At 42.0% G+C, this 21,588-nt stretch overlaps 1 protein-coding gene across 12 annotated transcripts in view; it reads right to left on the reverse strand.

Moving 5' to 3' along the window:
- LOC112111154 (sodium channel protein type 2 subunit alpha-like) overlaps positions 1 to 21,588 on the reverse strand; it is a 122,523-nt gene that overhangs the window by 4,468 nt on the left and 96,467 nt on the right. For 10 of the 12 annotated variants that reach the window (XM_026647553.1, XM_026647551.1, XM_026647548.1 and 7 more), the window contains 5 exons: positions 21,275 to 21,397; positions 8,714 to 8,998; positions 3,630 to 3,683; positions 2,649 to 2,786; positions 607 to 711 (listed from right to left, as the gene is read on the reverse strand). In XM_026647553.1, the coding sequence (XP_026503338.1) occupies positions 607 to 711; positions 2,649 to 2,786; positions 3,630 to 3,683; positions 8,714 to 8,998; positions 21,275 to 21,397 (705 nt within the window). Of the gene's footprint in view, positions 1 to 606; positions 712 to 2,648; positions 2,787 to 3,620; positions 3,684 to 8,713; positions 8,999 to 21,274; positions 21,398 to 21,588 lie in introns of all 12 variants that reach the window. The other 2 variants (XM_026647552.1, XM_026647549.1) reach the window with 1 other exon arrangement.

A 21,588-nucleotide genomic window follows, 5' to 3' on the forward strand; every position in this document is an offset into this window, starting at 1 on the left:
AGTCTGCCAGTCTAAGTTTTCCTCCAGGAAATGGATTGGTTTTATACTGTCTCATATCTGAGAGCTATCACATGAAGAGATTCAAAGATTCTATTGTGACCACAGAGAAATATGCAAAAACAACGAGGAGTCCTTGTGGCACCTTAGAGACTAACAAATTTATTTGGGCATAAGCTTTTGTGGGCTAAACCCACTTCATCAGATGCATGGAATGGAAAATACAGAGGCAGGTATAAATACACAGCACATGAAAAGATGGAAGTTGCCTTACCAAGTGAGGGGGTCAACCCCCCGCTTGGTAAGGCAACACCCATCTTTTCATGTGCTGTGTATTTATACCTGCCTCTGTATTTTCCACTCCATGTATCTGATGAAGTGGGTTTTAGCCCATGAAATCTTATGCCCAAATAAATTTGTTAGTCTCTAAGGTGCCACAAGGACTCCTCGTTGTTTTTGCTGATACAGACTAACACAGCTACCACACTGAAACAGAAATATGCATACATTTCCATTTCCAACTATAACATCCAGAAATGTTTGACACTTAGCTTGCAATTGTGATTTGCTCCCAAATTCAGATGAATGTAAAATAACGTGCATTCTTACCGCTGGTCTAGGTATAGGTTTTTGTGGTTTCTTGGATCCCAGCTTTTTCATTGCGTTGTAATATTTCTTCTGTTCTTCTGTCATGAAGATGTCTTGACCTCCAAAGTAAAGAAATGAAAAAACTGGTTACAACCATGCCATTAGAGATATTTCACTGGTTATTCAAATATATACAAACACAGAATTTACTATACAGGTATTCATTCTTTCAAAAGACAAAATTCAGGTATCAAAATAGATTACATAAAACTGAATTATTTAAGAGTATATGAAGTCTTACTAGAAAAATTAGGCTTTAAAGAATTACTTTAATACTTCAAAATTACTAGAAAAATTAGGCTTTAAAGAATTACTTTAATACTTCAAAGGAATGTTAAGAAGGAAAACAGTTCCCTTAATCTAATTGGTTGGGCCAAGAATCTGCAAAAGCAGAAGCTAACTCTTGCCTTTGCTTTAAAAAAGTACAACTTGCCACTTTGGCACAGGCCGACAATGACTCCAGCACCTGCATACTAACCCAACTGAAATGAGACCAAAGTATTACAACCCAAAGAAGACTACAACACAGATACTAGAAGGGACTGAGGTGCACCAGTGCCTGAGGCCCTCACAGTGGCAGGGAAATGATTAAATCAGATATGCCCAGATAATCCTGGCAAATGACCTGCACCCACATGCTACAGAGGAAGGCAAAAAATCCCCCAGCATAACAGCCAATCTGACCTGGGGGGAAATTCCTTCCCGACCCCACACCTAATGTATCCTAAGATCGCATTTGCCTTTTTCACAGCAGCATCACATTGGTGGCTCATAGGCATCCTGTGATTGATCCACACACTAAGGTCTCTCTCTGCCTCTGTCACTACAAACTGAAGAGCTCCCAGCTTGCAGCTGAATTTTTTTATTATTAGACCCCAACCATACGACCTTTCACTTTGTATTATTGAATTTCATCACATTTTTGTCACTCCAGTCTTCGAGGTCACCCAGATCTTCCTGTATAATGTTCCGATTCTCCTCTGTATTGACGATGCCTCCCAGCTTTGTATCAACAGCAAATTTCATTAGCACACTCCTGCTTTTAGTGCTAAGATCAGGAATAAAAATATTGAATAAATTGGTCCCAAGACCAATCCTTGGGGAACTCTTTAAAGACTAATTAGGGGCTCCAACACGTTGACCATGGTTCAATGCGGACCAATCATTTGGTTTCTCAATCTGAGGTTGCAGCAGAAAATTCCAGTCTGAAGAGAATGTTTTCTTGCAAAATCTATTAGTGACGACAAGCAGATGTCCCTTTATTTAGGGGACATTGAGGGTATGTCTACACAGTAATTAAAAACTTGTGGCTGGCCTGTGCCAGCTGACTTGGGCTCGCAGAACTCAGGCTGCAGGGCTGTTTAATTGCAGAGTAGGCTTCAGGCTTGGACTAGCCCACATGCTCTAGGACCCTGTAAGGTGGGAGGGTCCCAGAGCTTGGGCTGCAGTATGAGCCCAGAAGTCTACACTGCAATTAAACAGCCCCCACAGCCCGAGATCCTGAGCCCAAGTCAGCCGGCATGGGCTAACCGTAGGTTTCTAATAGCAGTGTAGACATACCCTGAGAGATCCATGTGAGAAGGAGCTGGTAACAGATGTCAGTCTAATGATATAAGGCCCATTCTAACTTTGCTAAATATGATTAACTGTTCATCAGCAATTACCCTTTCATACATTTTTCACTCACTCCTTACGACAATTAGTAAGAACAACTTTGGGTGGTGGTGGGGTGACCAGGGCAAGTACATGGTCTGCTCTAGTGCCCTTTCACCTAAAATCAAAACTGCTTTAACATTTCTTATCAATATTAAACTTCATTTAATAATTGATCAAATAAAGTTATCCAGGCCCAGATTCAAATATGGCCCATGTTCCCTACAACTGTTATGAGAGAGTTCAGATAATGATTTTCATCCCTTATAAAAGCTGACCACTTGATGTTTAAATAATTTCTTTTATATTCAGCTCTTTCTGATGTAGTGATGAAATGCTAGAATACTTATCTTCTTTTTTTGTTGGTTGAAGTTATCTATGATGACACCAATGAAAAGGTTCAAAGTGAAGAATGACCCAAAGATGATAAAGATGACAAAGTAAAGATACATATACAGGTTTTCTTCATACTTGGGCTGCTGGTCTATCTACAAAATAAGGAGAAATAGCAAAATGTCAGCACTAAATAATAAGAGACCAATTGTCTGAAGAGGATGTTTCTAATGCCTCCTAAATTTCTGCAATTATTTGTGTGTTTCAGTGCACACCAGGTACACAAAGCAGGTAAATGCATATGTGACAGTTGGTACATTAAAATGCAGGTTGTCTGTGCACACTTGCAAGTCATTTTTGAAAACTGGATGCAGCGTGTCAAACTTCATTAACCAAAAAAGCAAGAAAGCCATGACATTTGGCTATTCTGGAGCAGTACTTAACCATTCTTTGGGCTGGTCTACACTAGGGGGGGTGGTCGATGTAAGATACGCAACTTCAGCTACGGGAATAGCGTAGCTGTAGTCGACGTATCTTATTTCGACTTACCTCGGGTCCTCACGGCGCGGGATTGACGGCCGCGGCTCCCCCGTCGACTCCGCTACCGCCGCTTGCCCTGGTGGAGTTCCGGAGTCGACGGGAGCACGTTCGGGGATCGATGTATCGTGTCTAGACGAGACGCGATATATCGATCCCCGATAGATTGATTACTACCCGCCGAATCGGTAGGGTAGTCTGGACGTACCCTTTGTCAGCCTTTGTTAATCTATTTTTATTTAGTTAGTAAAATTTATTGTAAATAACTACTGTAAGAAAGCAAGTTGCTCCATCTGAAATGTGCACTTAATTACTTTATAAATTTAATTTGTATACAAGGTTTTCCATGTTTTAAGCTTTCATTTTCACTGCCATTCAAGTTAGATATTAAAGAAGCGTTATGTGCACCTTAGAGTCTACCCACTCTAAACAAATAGACTTAGAATATGTACTGTACTTACATTTATGGAATCAACAGCTGCATACATGATATCCATCCATCCTTTAAATGTAGCCTATGAAAAGGCAATGTGTTAAAATTCTGTGTCAAGCTTCAGGTCAAAGAAAATGTGAAACATTTTACAATCATATTCTTATGAAAGAAAGACCCCAATTTCCCACAACATGTATTTGCATAATCATAGAATAAAAGTACTTAAAATATAGCAGAGAGAATTTTTTTTGCCACAAATTTTTTTGGGGAAAAAAAAAATGCAGATATGGCAACACTGAAACATTTCACAAATTCATGTCAGTTTTGCCAAATTATTTCAGTTAAAGACAAATTTTTAAAAATCAAAATGTTACATTTTGACATTTTATAAATGAAATGTTTCAATTTTTCCATCTGAAACAACTTTTCATTTTTAAATCTTTAATTTTATTTCACACAAAAATGTTTTTAAAATCTCAAAATCAAAATGAAATGTTTTGTTCAACACAAAGTGAATTTTTCTTCAAAATTTTGATTCTCCAAAAACAAAATATAAATAAATAGAAAAATTTGGTTTGATCTCACTTTACTTTTTTTAAAAGAAATTCAGACTTGCCAGTGAATCAACGAATCACTTACTTGCATAGCTCTACTTTAAAGTTAGTATCTTGGAAAAAGATGAGTAAAATAATTCACAAATTAATTTCAGCTGCTTCTTTTGTATCACAGAATACCCCTGAACAAATTCTGATTTTCCTGGATGTGTTCATTATTTGAATTATTAAGCAAACTCCTAAAAAAATCCATAGATGGGCTGAGTTCTGGTCAACATCTGAGCTAATCAGTCATACAGCTAACTCACATGGTAATGTTTCTGTTTCCATTTTCTGACTGTTACAAACATCAGAAAGGCTTTCACAGACCACTGTGGCTTTGAATTTCTCAGGGAGAGGATTGGAACAGCTTACAAAGGCAGAAAATAAGCAGGCTTGGGAAATGTTATGTATTTAAAACTTTTCATTTTGGGGGCACACAGACTTTGCTCTAGGCATTGTTCCTAGGGGGAAAAAATCTAACATTTATTGGCTGAGGACAGACAAATTTTCATTTAATTTTCTCTTATCACATTCATACAAAGAAATTCCTATTTTGAGAGGCTATAGTCAGATTCCTGTAATAGCTTCTCCTGCCTTGGCTCTGGAAACAAATTTATCACTCTGTAGTTGTGCAGACATTGTCCTCTTATCCTGGATAAAATAACTGAACTGCATTTACTGATGTCTGTAATTTTCTGTCTAGCACACAAAAGTTTTGTATATGTATGTGCCTCATGATGGGCATTGTGAGATTCCTGTAATAGCCACTCTGCCAGGGTTCAGGACTGCGGTGTTGGTCCTTTTGGTGTGTTAATGTTGCAGCAGCATCGATAACTAACTTCCTTTTTCTGGACATCAGCATTCACAGTAAATAAGGCAAATAGTTATACAAACAATGAAGGGGAAAAATCCCTAAACCCATGATTTAGGCACCATGTAAATGCAAGGGAATCATCCTAATGTGGGCACACAGTATGATGTCACCATAGAGAAATGTTTGTTGGGGGGGGGGGCGGGCGGCAAAAAATCTGGCAAAAACAGTCAGGCAGGGAGTTTTACAGATGATCTGATGCAAGTTGTTGCCCAGCCACAGAATGGTGCACAGGTTGACAATATATCTGAAAAAGGAGAGTTGGATTTATATGGCGATAATACATTTCATGGTTCTTCTTCTGAGATAAAAATGATGTTCCTCCAATGTTATTCTCTAGGTTTGGAGGAAAGGGAACATATGGGTCATCCTGTGGTGTATCATAGGATACTTTGTACTAGTGGGCAGTAAAGAGATTGCCATAGTATGATGTTAACATTTTACTTCCACGATGTCCAAAAAGAAAATATTCAAGAGATGGAATATGGGGCTCAGTGAGAAATGCATTAGAATGGAATAGGATAGGCCACAGGGACCAGAAGAGATTATGGAGACTCCCAGGGTACTGCTGTCTTTGCTACTCTATGTAAGCAATCAGCATCTGATAAACAACAAAGGAAGAAATCATGGTTGTGAACTATTTTTCCACGGACATCAGCTGTCCAACCAGTGCAACATTTGTGTGTCATGCAAATAACAGAAAGCACAATTGCTGCAATATATATGCTAGTCAGAAAAGCCACAATGCGCAGCAACATAGTTCAGGTGGAGGGAAGCCTTCCTAATAGCCATGTAGTGGATAAGGACAAGTGCCTCCACTTAAGAGGCAGCAGAGTAGCCACAGTGCCAGAAAGAACAGCTCAACCTCAGCAGGGACAGTGTCTTCACATGAGGAACTGCCTCAGAACACTGGACTAGATGGACCATTGTTCTGTCTCTGACAGCAGCTAGCGCTACATGCTTCAAGGGAAGGTATGAGAAACTGATAAACAATTATGGAATAACCGAGGACAAATTTCTTTCTAATCCCATCAGCTAGTGGTTGTCTTGTGCTCTGAACAACCAGGTTTATATCTGTTATATTCTGTAACCCACTTATCCATATATATATATATATATATATTTAATCTTTCTTTTATGCCTACCAAGCTCTTGGCCTCAATATTATCTTGCAGTAATGAGTTCCGCTGATTATATATGAAAATGACTAAATGAGCTATATTGCACTGAATGTCACCTTGGTTTTGTACTCTAAGAAAAGATAAATAGAAGCCTCAAATAACTTCTCTACATCATTTATTATTCTATATATTTTTATCCTAGTCCCCCTCCTCCCTAAACTAAACAGTCCCAATTTCCCCCCTTCTCCTCACATGAAAGTATTTCCATGCTTCTAGTCATTTTCACCCCTCCCCGCATTGCTGCTTCTTTGGTCAGATGGGGTCACCAGGATGGAACATTGGAACTGAGCATTCCAACTAAGGCTGTACTGCTAAGCAAGACATTATTTTCTATCCCTTTCTTTATGCATCTTAACATTTCATTTTTAAGACCACCACTGGGAAATGAATAGTTTTTTCCATTCAGCTTTCCACAATGATGCCCAGGTTTTCTTCCTGGGTGGTCACAGTTATTTTATATCTAGCAATGTGTGTAAGCAATTCAAATAATTCTTTCCAATGTGTATTATCTTGAACACTGGACACAAAAAACAAGTACTGAGATAATTTAGAGGGGCACCATATACTGCAATCCAAAGCCCTTTTATTGAGTGTATACTGTGCAAAGATGTTGGGATTTGACTTATTCCCTCTACTTTCCTTAAAAAAAAGAAGCCTTCCAAAAGCAAATGGGATGCAATTTTCGAATGAAAAAGGATGTGGCTGAGTTCTATGAAGCAGTGAATGCTTCAGTATAGCATGCCCTTTGGAGCTACAGTGGCAAGAGAGGTCCATCTGAGCATAGGCTTTTGGCTCAGTTAATAAATCACTAATCATATATCTATTAGCACAAACTGCCTCTGTCTTAGAAGCAACTGTGGCATGTGTCAGTATACAGCCACCATGCCTGGGTGGATTTGAGAAACACCACATTGCCACCAATATAGTGGAGAAACTGGATTGTCAGAAGAGAGCTGTTGATAAGCTCCTCCCTTCCTCCTGGGTTCTTCACTGGCACCTTCTTATTGCATTTAGCCTCTATTTAGTTGAAGTGATTCTATGAAGTGAAGTCATTTTCAGTTAACATAAATGTGAAAAAACTTTACTCAAATGGTCAAAGACAATCAAGGTGTGACCAGGGCTGATGCAAGTTGAGTTAATGCAAATAAATATTCATGAGAAATTATTGTCTGGCATTTGCCCATCTCTTCTGTTAATAATTACTTATTAGATACGTTAAAAACTGGTACTTGAAAAAAGAAACAGAAACATGAAATCAGTTAAACTGTCCCCCCCCAAATACTGTAATCTCTACTACATAATTAACAATATTGGGTAAAAACAAACCATACAAAAATGTGTAATTTTTTAAACTTTACTAGAAACAATATGTAGTATGTTGACATGTTGAATATATGTGGAATTCATATTCAAATACACAGTTGAACTACAGTGCATATAACAGAGGCAGACACACCCATGTAATCCAGAATAGATAATTTATGCAATTGCCTAATCCTCAACATTAAGTGCTGGTTCTCCCAAGAGCAATCACAAAGGTAGCCTGCCAGCAGAGGACTACCAGCTCCAGAGTTTGAGAGAGAATAATTAGCATGTTTTTATGCGCACAAATGTTTTCCCGGAAGCAGCTTGCCAAGTGAACCTGATTAGAAATGCATGTTCCTGTCCTAATTGGTTTCATTCTACAGATGGTCTGCTAGGAAAATACTTGTGCTCAAAATCATGACACTAATCAGTTCTTCTGAACCTGCTGGCCCAGAGTTAAACAAAAGCCCCCCAAAACATGGGTAATGGTTGGAAAGCAACTGAACTGGAGAAAAACTGGGAGAGAGCATACAACATGGAGAAAGAGAAGGTGGTTTAAAACCCTCTTACTTGATCTCTATTTTTAAATCACTAAATTTATCCTCCTCATTTTTTTTCTCTGAAAATTGGGAAAGGTCCTTCAGTTTCCGTACTGGGCTACTCTGTAGCATTGGAATATTTTAGTGAAATCTGCAGAAATTTGGGAAGAACTTAAACCTTTTTTTTGTTTGTTTGTTCTCAACAGTCCTCTCTTTTTCATTCTATATATTCTGGCTGATAGTAAACACCTCTCCTCTTCCAAAGTTTACACATGAGCATGCTAAATTGATACCAAATACCAATATTAATCTGCTTGCGTGGAACAGCATCAAAAAGATAATTAAGCAAGCCACCTATTAATCCCTGATAAAAGTCCAGAATGTCCGCTTTGGAACTACATTTTTGTAATCTCCATGGAAACTTGCTTTTGGACATCATAGAAACAGTTTCCTTCTCCAAGACTCCCAAATTTTCATATATTTAATGCACTAACAATTTTCACTAATAGATTATCTATGACTTTATGGCAAGATAATGAAAATTAAGGAATCCAACTTTGCTTTTATAAACTATAGACAGGGAATTAAACTATAAAAATATATACAGAATTGTCACTTACTATTTGAAGCAGAGAAAGATAGCCAGCTCCAACATTATCAAAGTTTACTTTCACATTTTTCCACCGGACTTTTCCTTCATTGCTTTTCATAAGAATCTCACAATCAGTTTTATTCATAACATTTTTTCTTGAAATAATGTCACCACTTGTGGTGTTAACACAGTAGAAGAACTTGCCAGCAAACAAATTTACTCCCATTATGCTGAAAATTAGCCAGAATATAAGACAAACCAGAAGTACGTTCATAATAGACGGTATTGCTCCTAAAAGGGCATTCACAACCACCTAATAAAGAAATACAGGGGAGAAAAGCTTGTAAAAAAAACGTATAGCAGCAAAGTAATTAGGCATTCTTCTAAAAAGGCTAACAGCAAAAATATTTTATTCCAAAATGTAGTTACAAATTATCTTATTTTTCAAATACTTATTACAAGCCACACAATGAATCAACATGAAAAAAGGTGAAGACTAAAATGTCAAGATGAAAAATAAGAATTATTTTTTTTAAAAAGTGGCAAGACGTAATCATAAAATGTGTACGCTAAGGGAAAAAAGATACACGTTAAAGAAATATAACATTCAAATTAATACATTTGACAAATCATTACTGATGAACATAAACAATGACTGATGATAAGGACTGATTGATCTATAGATCTTTGCAAACAGTACAGAGGTTGACAAAATTAGGACTTCAAGAATTGTAAAACACATAATACCTTTACAGTATATTTATTCATACATTACTATTTTACTTACTAAAGACAACCCTGTCACAGAAATAGACCACTTTATATTATAGACCACTTGTATTATATGTTCATTTGGATCATTAGAGTACCTTTCAAGCACCACTTATAATAATCTTGTTAGGTATTTCAAATTAAAATATGATTTTATTTCAGTGTATATAAAAGCATGTATAGTTTCAGATTATATTATGATCAATATTTTTGCCATTATAATATAGATAATTAGGTTGGCAGAAAGAAGAGTACCTCCTGCTGGTTGAATAAGGAACTTAAGTGTGGTATCCCATGGGAGAACAGCTTTGGCTCTTCATACCAGATAATTTAATTTCTACAAACATTTCTCCATTAGTTCTAACCTTTGGGGTTATCGCTCCTTTGCGGAAGAGTCCACAGAGAACTGAAGAGCCAATTTAGACTGTTTAATGAAACTGGAATTTTTTCACCATGTCTCAGCCTTCAGGGATCTTTCTGCCCAGAACATGGGTGTGGATCTGCTGGTGCACTGTGATACTTACTGGCTGTAGTTGGTTGGAGAGCACTTAAAATTCCTCTCACGCAATACCTTAATCCATCTTGCAAACGAAAATACTGATACTTGAAGTTATCTGCCTTTCTAGTGAAAACTTAGAAAGATGCATGGTGATTGTCCCAGACCCAGCTTCATTTCAGATATGTTAGATCTCTGTTTTATGCTTCCAACTTGTACTTTAGCTAATCCTTTTGAAATAGTTTGAGGCAAAATGTCAAATGATCTCCTGAGACATATGAAAAGTGGAATTTTCTTTAATGAAGCAGTACAAAGCAATCTGCATAACCATTGTGTCATCATCAATTATAAGTATTCTAAATAGACAGAACTTTGATATGCTGCTGCTCTTCTACAAAAGTGACAGCTACAAATAAATAATTTTACATAAATAGATGGCATATGGAAGAAGAAAAAGTGCTTGAAAAAGATTAAGCTAAGGTCTCTTATTGAGGAAAATGAGTCTGATCCTAGATTTGAGCAATTGCTGATTTTGAACCAACATAAACAGTACTAATGTTCATAAAGTGAAGTTGGTTTCAGACCTACCTCCATGTCTTCCTGAAGGTAATCCAATCTGGCCAATATCTGTAACTTACAGGGTTTATGTCTTAACTCTCCAGAGGGTAGTCCATATTCCTGAGACCATGGCTTCGCAGCAACTAAAGACAGAGCTGTATTGATGGCTTCCACTTCTCTTTGATTTGGTTTATATATATGGATTTCAGGAACCTCTCCTATGTTGGGAAAAGCCTGCCCTATAGCATGTCATTATCCATCCCCAGGTGTTGGATTTGCTATACAAGCTAACCACAGAGTCATCTTCCTGTAGAGAGGATGTGTCCATAAACTCTTGAAATGAGATTGCTTCTATTACAATGTGGACCAGAGACCACCAGTGCCCGTATCTTTGTACATGCCCTAAGGACTGAGAGACTGAAGAAAAGGGTTCTGGAATGAAAATGGTGGGTCCTTAAGAAAACTCTGGTGACAATGGATAGAGACAGAAAGTAAGTCTCAACAAGATTTAGAAATATCAAATAATTTCCTGGAGATGTTGCAATCATTGTTGAAGTCAGGTTTTTCATAATGAATTTGACTTTCTTCATTCATTTGAACTGTTTGAATTCTCGGTGTGACAATGCAGCAGAGATAGGACTAGTGGCGAATTTTATTGCTTAGAAATCATATTTCTGACGTCTGCTAAGAGCCAAAAGTACCTAAAAGGTGCCTGATCTGAGGCATCAGTGATACAAGGCTGTAAAATGTGTGTGCCCGAAAGGTCTGCCAAAACACAAACTGCAGTTGGCAAGAAACCCAGGGAAAGCCTGGTGACCAGAGGGAAAAAACGGGGGCAATTTTGAGTATGGTGTATCCTTTGAGACTCGTAGCATATGTCTGCTGCAGCTGGGAATGAGCCTCCCAGCCCGGGGAATACAGACTTGTGCAAGCAGGTCTTGAGCTAATGCACTAAAAATGGCAGTGTGGTTGTTGCAGCTCTGGCTGGAGATCAGGATCGCAAGCCTAAGGGGATGTGTAAGCGCAAAAACTTGTCTCTCTCACCAACGGAAGTTGGTCCAATAAAAGATATTATCTCACCTCCCTTGTCTCTCTAATATCCATGGACCAATATGGCTACAACAACACTGCATACATTTATATACCATGCCATTCTGCTCTGTATACAGTAGGTGGCAGGAACTAGCTACTGTGGGATCCTAAAGAATCTGTAGGATCCTAGAGAATGTTGCCAATTTCCACCACTGGTGGTGATTCAGTGATACAGTACACTTTGTAAATAATTTCTTTTGAAAGGAAAAAGGGTACATGGATATCAATTAATGTGCCAAGAACAAAGATCAACCATAAAATTAAGGGAGTTGGTATTTTAATTAAAGGAATTAAGGATTAAGCTATTGTGGTAGTGGATTTTGGAGTACATTATATGAATGATAATCAGAAATATTCAAATAGATATTGTCAGTTTACGAGTCCTATTTTAAATAAACCAAATTCCTTAGATAATTAAAACTAAATATATTTTAAAAATCAAATTTACTTTTCAATATTTATATTCTGCGTACATTTCACTCAGTGGACAATGATAATAGACTGGTTAATTTCACATTTGTTTAGTCAATTTCATATTCTGTCTCTACAGATCAGGGATTAAATTAAAAACAAACAAAAATAACCCAAAACATGAAAACATTTCTAGTAATAATCGGATTTGATAAAATCTACTGTCCTCATAACAAAATGTTAGGCCTTAGTTACTTGTGTCTACTAAAAAATTGGGTAAGGCATGTTTCCCAAACCTAGGAGAAAAGTGATGTAAAATTGTGTTTTCTATGGTATTACCCACAATTGATGGAAATCACAAGTGTATTGGCAGAAACTTTGAGCATGAGCAATGGACCAAATGGTTATTGTCAGAAAGATTTGGGTGTTTACATTGATTTCCTGCTACAAGAGTCCTAATATGGATATATGCCACTAAGTGCAATTTGTGCTTGACAATACATAGGTTGTACTAAACAAAGAGGATGCTCTGTCCCAAAGATCTTACAATCTAAAAAGATGCATGTGATTACAACACAATATTTAAAAATACATACAGGTACCATATAGGCAAACACGGAATGATGTGCCATCATTGAAGCTGGAAGGCTTCACAGAAGGTTTTGATGAAGGACTCGAGGGAGGAGACTTACAGCAACCTATAAGAATGGTTCACAACTAAAAGGATTATGGAGAGATGTTAGTCCATAGTTAAGGTTGCAAGCAGATTTTCAATCCAAGCCTGAGTTTGCCTCACAATCTTACTTTTAAAAGGGGCCTTTTAACTTATTATTTAGTATGTACAGTCCTTGGTCAAATGCTAAGGTTGCAAATTCAAGTACTCAAATATTAGGAAATGCCAGAATTAAGGCTGCCTGTGCAACCTTAATTCCACTCCACTGTGCATGTGCATTACGATACAGGGTTGGTTTTTTTGTTAACATAATCACATACTACTTTTTCCATAAACTTTACTAAAAATCCACCCTGATGCAGAATGGAATATTTCAGTTTACACAGTTACATTTTGACAAAGTTATAAGCAACTGAAAACTGAGGCTTATAAAAGAAAGTAGTGGGCAATCCTAACTGTAGGCAACACTACTTTTTTCTGCCCTATCAATGGGCTAAAGATCAGGTCTTACCTAAGCTGTTTTTTGCTTTATTAATAATAAATAAAAGGAAACATAGCTTGCAGACATGTTCAATAGGTTTTTCATTTCCCACTTTCTATTACAGGGTCATCTGGCATCAGAATCATCCTGCATGGGAATTCCCCCTCCACCTCTTTTTCTTTTTAACAACCTCTCCCCTGCCACCAATCTTCCACACAATTTCTCTTTCCTCACCCTGGAAAACAAAGAACATTTATTAATGTATTGATGTTCTAAGGTGTGCACTGACCTTGCAATGGAAAGCATTAACAAGAGAAGAGGGCTCCTGCCAACAAATGCCCTATGATTCTGAAACTGCTAAGAATGAAAATTCTGACATCTGGTCTGCATCTGAAAATAAGACCTTGTGTTCCCATGATTATCATAACATGGATAGTGGTCCTTCCTGGGCCACCATATTCCCAGAAAACAGCGCTCAGTCACTTTATAGTAGCTATCAGAGGACTGTAACAGCTGCACCTCATTACAGACTTTGGAGGCAGGCTGCATCTGAAATCCCCAAAAGGAATTTGCTCCTGTAAAGAGAGCCCAGATCACAACCCCTTGGGAAATACTAATTACAGTATATCATGGTCCTAAGCAAATTCAATGGAACTCTGTAAGAACAACTATATGAACATACTTTCTTCCTACTAAGTATAGGCTAGTGAGTCACAACAAGGACAATCAAGAAGAATACTATGAAGAATATCCAATTCTATTATAATACAAGTTAGGTGTTTTCATTAGCACAAGGGACCAAAACAAGGTCACTTAACTTAAATCCAGTAAAGGTTCCTCACCCTGATCAAAGCCTCAACTAAAGTAGGTCACTTTTCTATCATACAGCTTCTAACTCTACCTCTGTGGACCTCACCACTGTAGAAATGGTACACATCTAGTCCTCAGCTACTAAGGACAAGGCATCCGGAAAGAGCTTATAAAGATGAAAAAGAGGGAAGGTTTCCCAGAGAAACACACAGCCACATGCATATGATGAACACTACAGAAATCCTTCTTCCTAACAGCAGTATTCCAACTTTCTCTCCCTCCCTCCCCCACACTATCAAACTCCTCACAACATATACAAGCTCCTGCACATTCTCATCTGGTTCACCTTGGTTCCCTGCCTGCCCCCCCATTACTGACATCTCATCTCATGAAGAGAAACATTCTCTTCCCCCTCCTACAATACAAGAGAGATTCTTCAGAGAATCCTGGAAGGAGCACTGAGGGTATTTTTATTGTTTTACGCTCACGCAGAACCTGATGTTTCTGCTGAGAGTCTAGGCTTTGGTGATGAGGTGGTGGGCTAGGAGGTGCTCTCAGAGTTCTGAAGGGAAGAGAAGGCCTGGTGGAAATGGAGGACTTTGTTTTTAATCTGCTTCTGAATGTGAAAGCAGATACAGTTACTGCTGCAAGAAACCTGAGCTGCCCTTTGCTTTAAAAACCAGTTTAAAGCAGCTAATATTTACCACCTATTCCTAAGTTATTTCATACTCTTTTTCTGGTGCACATGAAAAAATATGCTTCCTCTCTGAAAAAACGGTTACTCACCTTCTCATAACTGTTGTTCTTCGAGATGTGTTGTTCACGTCCATTCCAATCAGGTGTGTGCACACGTGCACGATGGCCGGAAGATTTTTCCCCTAGCAGCATCCGTCGGGTCGGCCTGCAGTCGTGCCCTCATGGCGCCTACTATATAGCCCTGCTGACCCGCCACCCCTTCAGTTCCTTCTTGCAGGCTACTCCGACAGAGGGGTAGGAGAGTGGGTATTGGAATGGACATGAACAACATATCTCAAAGAACAACAGTTACGAGAAGATGAGTAACCATTTTTTCTTCTTCAAGTGCTTGTTCATGTCGATTCCAGTCGGGTGACTCCCAAGCAAATTTAGGAAGTGGAGTCGGAGCTGTCCACTGACCGGAGTACTGCTCTACCAAAGGCCGCATCATCTCTGGCCTGCCTAGTAATTGCATAATGTGCGGCAAAGTGTGTATCGATGACCATGTCACCGCCCTGCAGATTTCCTGGGTGGGGACTTGAGCCAGGAAAGCTGTTGCTGAAGCTTGGGCCCTTGTAGAGTGCACTGTTATCGGGAGCGCTGGGATTCCTGCTAGATTGTAGCACTCGGTAATGCAGGCCACAATCCATGATGAAATGCGCCATGCCGAAACAGGCTGGCCCTTCATTCTGTCCGCTACTGTGACAAAGAGCTGTACCAACTTCCTGAACGGTTTCGTCCTTTCGATATAAAAGGCCAGCGCTCTGCAGATGTCGAGTGTGTGGAGCCTCTGCTCCCTGCTACTCGCATGAGGCTTAGGGTAGAAAACTGGGAGGAAAATGTTCTGGTTGATGTGGAACTGTGATACCACCTTCGGGAAGAAGGCCGGATGGGGTCTGAGCTGAACCTTGTCCTTAAAAAACACAGTGTAGGGCGGCTCGGACGTTAGAGCCCTGAGCTCAGACACCCTCCGGGCTGAAGTTATTGCCACCCGGAACGTGACCTGGTAGGAGAGGCAGAGCAGGGAGCATGTTGCTAGAGGCTCAAAGGGATGCCCCATGAGCCTAGTTAAGGTCCCAAGCAGGAACTGGTTGGTGGACGTGCGGGTACAACCTGTCGAGCCCTTCAGGAAGCAACTGACCAGGGGGTTAGCGAAAACCGAGTGGCCCTGTACCCCCGGGTGGAAAGCTGAGATGGCAGCCAGGTGTACTCTTATAGAAGACAAGGAGAGACCTTCCTGCTTTAGGTGCAAAAGGTAATCCAAAATCTGGGGCACTGAGGCTAGCGCCGGGGGAAAGTCGTGTTGAGCTGACCAGATTGAAAATCTCTTCCACTTGGCCAGGTACGTGGCTCTAGTGGAGGGTTTCCTACTGCCCAAGAGAACCAGTCTGACTTGTTCTGTATAGAAGAGCTCGAACATATTCAGCCATGAAGCCTCCAGGCTGTGAGATGAAGCAACTGCAGGTTCAGGTGCTGGAGCCGCCCGTGATCCTGCGTGAGACGTTCCGGGAAGAGCGGCAGAGTAATTGGGGCTCCAACTGACATGTCTAGGAGAGACGTGTACCAATGCTGGCAGGGCCAGGCTGGTGCTATGAGAATGACTCGAGTCCAGTCTCTGTGGATCTTGAGCAGAACCTTGTGGACGAGCAGTATGGGTGGGAAGGCGTATAGCAGGCGTATAGCAGTGGTCCCTCCCAATGGAGGAGGAACACGTCTGCTGTGGAGCCCGGACTGTGATTCTGGAAGAAGCAGAACTGCTGACACTTCCTGTTGCGTTGCATGGCAAAGAGGTCGATCAGGGGACAGCCCCACCTCTGGAAGAGTGAAGATGCGACGTCTGGGCGAAGGGACCACTTGTGGCTGTGAAAAGATCTGCTGAGGCAGTCTGCCAGCTCGTTCTGGACCCCTGGAAGGTACAACGCCTGTAGATCGACTGAATGCTCTATACAAAAGTCCCATAACCCGAGGGCTTCCTGGCACAGGGGAGAGGAGCATGCACCCCCTTGTTTGTTGATATAGAACATCGCGGATTGTCCATCATGACGGATACACATCGACCTGCTAGATACAGGCGGAATGACTGACACGCTAGGTGTACTGCCCTGAGCTCCCTGACATTGATATGAAGACAGAGATCTGTCTGTGTCCTGTGGTCCCCCAGATGAGCTCCCCATCCCAAGTCTGACTCGTCCGTCACTAGCATCAGGCATGGTTGTGGGGCAGCGAAGGGGACTCCTGAGCACACCTGCTAAGCGTCCGTCCACCACAGGAGCGAGTCGAGGATAGGGTGAGGCAGGGTCACGATCCTGTCCAAGCTGTCCCTGGCAGGTCTGTACACTGATACAAGCCACGACTGAAGCGGCCGAAGCCTGAGTCTGGCATGCCGAACCACGTACGTACAGGCCGCCATGTAGCTGAGAAGTCTGAGACAATTTCTCGTGGTGGTGGTGGGGAACTGCCTGAGTCCCTGGATCATGGTGTCGAGGGCCTGGAATCTTGCTTGCGGGAGGAATGCTCTGGCTAGGGTTGAGTCCAGAACTGCCCCTATGAACTCTATCCTCTGGACCAGGGACAGAGGTTATTTCGTCTTGTTCAGTGGGAGGCACAGATTCTCGAAGGTGGCTCTGATGAATGCCACCTGAGCTTCCACCTGAGCCCTGGATTGGCCTTTGATCAGTCAGTCATTGAGGTATGGGAACACCTGTATCAGAAGTTTTCGCAGAAAGGCGGCGATGACTGCCATGCACTTGGTGAAGACTCGAGCTGTCGCTGACAGGCCGAAAGAGAGGACAGTAAATTGGTAATGGGAACCTTTAACCACAAACCTGAGGAACTTTCTGTGATTGTGCGCGATTGCTATGTGAAAATATGCGTCCTTCAAGTCGAGGGTGGCATACCAGTCTGCTGGATCCAGTGAAGGGATAATGGAGGTCAGGGAGACCATGCGGAACCTGAGTTTCCTCACAAACTTGTTGAGGTCGTGCAGGTCCAGGATAGGCCTTAGGGCCAGAGGGCAGTTTGGGCTGGCCTTGATTAGCGGAGGGAAGTTGCCTTCTCCTACCGCTCCAGTTCCTCCTCCTATAATTGTTCTGGCTGTTCTGCTGCTGGAATCTTTGAGGAGGTTGTGGGTGGAAGTGTCTCCGCTGTGTGGCGGGGGTATGCAAGCCCAAGGATTTGAGGGTGGCTCGGGAATCTTTTAGGCTGTGGAGCTGTTTGTCCGTCTTCTCTGAAAACGGAGTCTCACCCTCAAACGGGAGGTCCTGAATTGTTTGTTGGACTTCGTAGGGTAATCCTGAGACTTGCAACCAGGCCCCCCGCTGCATAGCCACCCCTGTCGCCATGACTCTTGTGGCAGCGTCTAAGGCTGCCTGCAGTGAAGCGCAGGAGACTAATTTCCCTTCTTCCACCAAGGCGGTAACTCTGACCGAGAGTCTGAAGGGACGAGCTCCGTGAACTTAGCCATGGAAGCACAGGTGTTATAAGAGTACCTGCTCACAATGGCCTGCTGGTTAGCAATACAGAGTTGTAAACCACCAGTGGAGTAGATTTTTCTACCCACGAGATCCAGGCGTTTAGCATCCCTATTCTTTGGGGAAGGACCTTGGAAACCTTGTCTCTCCCGCTGGTTAGCCGCATCAACGACCAGCGAGTCCAGAGGTGGATGGGAGTAGAGATGCTCAAAGCCTCTGGAGGGGATGAAATACCGGTGCTCATTGCATTTGGCAGTTGGTGGCAGGGATGCCAGTGTCTGTCACAGAGTCTTGGTGGTGTCCACCACTGTCTTTATGAGGGGTAACGCTACCAGTGAAGGCCCCGAGGCTGCTAGGATGTCCACCATGGGATCTGTGTCCTCAACTACCTATTCGGCCTTGATGCCCAAACCTTGGGCAGTCCTGCAGAGCAACTGCAGTAGAACTCTGTTGTCCTCTAATGCAGGAGCAATGGACGTCCCTGCCAACACTTCGTCCGTCGACAAGGAGGAGGAAGCGTGTGCCAGTGGTGGAAGCTCCCTGCCATCTGCCCCGGACAGGTCACGTGACTCCTGGGGCAGCATTGGAGGAGGTGGTGCCGATGATGGTGCCGGGGCCATAGGCGTCATAGCCAATGTTGGCGTCGGCATCAGTCTCACAGGAGGGAGCTGCATCGGCACGCTCACAGGAGCCGCTGGGGTCGTGGGGTCAGGTGCCGACATTGGCACCTGGGCCGTAGATGCCTGCATCGAAGTTGACGTAGACAATGGTGCAGGAGTGGGAGATGAGTGTGTCACCATCGCGAAGGCCGGTGCCAAAGTCGGAGCCGAGTATGGATGTCGCTGAGTGTGGGCCCTGGGTTCCTCACTGGCCCTGGTGATAAGCCCAGGGAGTCCAGAAAGGCCACTGAGGAGGGTTCTGCCACTGCAGAGGCCACACCTGCTGCTCCCTTCTGTCTCTGCTTGACCTCGCTCTACGGCTTCTGCTCCTACTTGAGCAATAAGAGTCGGGCTCCGACTCCAAAGTCTCAGACACTGAAGACCACGGAGGAGCCAATCCTCGGTGCCTCGAACGTCGAGAGCTCGGGGAGCGGGAAGGCTCTCTGTCGGAGTGTGTAGGTGCCGATGGACAAGGCGAAGGGGAGCGCCTCGACATCATAGTAGGCTTTCCTTTCGAATGCACCAGAGGACGGGGCTCCGTCGGCGCTGAGGGTTCCTCCCTGGCAGGTGAGAATGGTGCCAACAGGTGGAGGAGATCTCTGGCAGCCTGGTATGCTTCTGGCGTGGACGGGAGCTGAAGCTGCTGCGTAGGCACCAGAGATTGAGGTGGGGCCAGACTCAACTGCCTCACCTGGACAGGGGTCGACACGGCCCCGGAAGGAGACGCTGAGGAGTGGCCTGCCTGGGGGTCACACTTCTCGAGGCTTAGCCAGAGGAGAACGGTCGTCTGGCTTTTTCTTCTTTTGAGGCACTGTAAGCGGTGCCTACTATCAGATGGAACCCGTGAGGAGCCGTAGCGGTGCCGAGTGTCCCTAGAGGAGTCCTTCCTCAGTGCCGAAGTCGCCAACAGAGCTGGGGCATGCCACGTCGAGGATGTTGCTGTAGGGGTCAGGTCTCTCGAGCCCGGGTCGGAATGGGGGCACAAGGCTGCCTCCATGAGGCTCACCTTCAGCTGCTGTTCCCGTTCTTTAAGTGTTCTCGGGCAGAACTCGCAGCAGATCTTGCAACAATCTTTCTGATGGGTCTCCCCCAGGCACCTAAGACACGACGAGTGCGGATCACTCTTAGGCATGCGCTTAGCGCAAGCCACGCAGTTCTTAAATCCCGGGGACCACGGCATGCCACGGCGCCGGGACCAGAGTGGGGGGAAAACCCCCCAACTACCATACTATACTTTAACTAGAGTACTACTAACAACTAAGTAACTATATACACGGAATAACGAAGAAACTTGCTGAGCAAGAGCCAAGGGAAGTTCCAGCCACTGTCACTGGCGGTAAGAAGGAACTGAAGGGGTGGCGGGTCGGCCGGGCTATATATTAGACGCCATGAGGGTGCAACTCCAGGGGGCGCCCAGACTGACCCGATGGATGCTGCTAAGGGAAAAATCTTCCGGCCATCGTGCATGTGCGCACACACCTGATTGGAATCGACATGAACAAGCACTCGAAGAAGAACTCTTGTCACTAAGGCAAAGTGCTACATATGTTCATCTGTGTCACTACATAAATACATCCAAGCAGCAAAGAATGAAACAAGATTTATATCTCCCACACTGCTGGGTCACAATCATGTTGACAGTAGTTATTGCAGAAATCATAAAAGCACACTGAATATTTGTTTCACATAACGTTAGATGGGGTGTCTTCATGGTACCTTACAAGAGAGAAAAACATCAACAGAAGAAAAATACTAATCAAATCTATATTTTACTGAGTGATACAGATATTGTGCAATAATTCAATTTCTGTAGAAAAGAGAACCAAATATATTATATGTAGGTACGCATATTTGATAAATGACTCTTACTGCGATCAAGATATTTTAGTTATTGTGATTAACTTCCTAATAAAGAAAGGGATCATTCTGTCCTTTATTCCGTATAAACTTCACCTGACAGCCAATAGAATAATAAAAATAGATTTAAACACTTCTCATTCTGTTTTTTCTATACCTACATGAGGCCATTCTGCATACTGTATATAAAGTATGCAAAATATATAAAAATTATAAAGCTATATAAAGATTCCACTATATAAAGATTACTTTAAAAATAAGCTAATTATGAGAAAAAATATAAATAGAATCAATTTACTTTTAAACTTGTTACAGCTAAGTCTGCTAGGAACTGACAGCTAAAAAAACTTCTGAAGATTAATTAGAGATTAAGTAACCCAAATGAGCACAGCTAATGCATACAATTGCATATGGTTAGAAACAACATAATGAAACATAGTTCTATAGAACTCAGTAACAAAGGTGCAATAAAGAGTGAGTACAGCATTCCTAATTTTTTTAAATTTCTTGTGCATGTTTGTATGAATAGTCGTTTTTTATGAAATAAAGAGTTCAGGTTCTTTTATTTAATCTTACCCTCATTCCTTCAAATCGTGACAAGGCTCTCAAAGGTCTCAGAGCTCGTAGCGTTCGAAGTGATTTAATTGGACCAAGTTCAGAGTAGCCCAAGGCATTAGCTGTTAAGCTAATCAAAGAAACCTACACAAAAAAAAAACAAAGAAAAATTATTTGTATGTATCTTGTATTGCCCTTTGAAGGATGCAAGATATAATAGCTAAAGGTGGAAAAGTTCAGTCTGGATATTAGGAAAATGTTCTTAGATGCCCTGTGCTTCTAACAGCAAGATCAACTGGGTAGTGGAAAAAACTGGAAAAGAGACATCAAGTTGT

The sequence above is a fragment of the Terrapene carolina genome, unplaced genomic scaffold (assembly GCF_002925995.2).
Source record: "Terrapene carolina triunguis isolate 2854851 unplaced genomic scaffold, T_m_triunguis-2.0 Scaffold62, whole genome shotgun sequence".
In the NCBI taxonomy this organism is placed as follows: domain Eukaryota; kingdom Metazoa; phylum Chordata; order Testudines; family Emydidae; genus Terrapene; species Terrapene triunguis.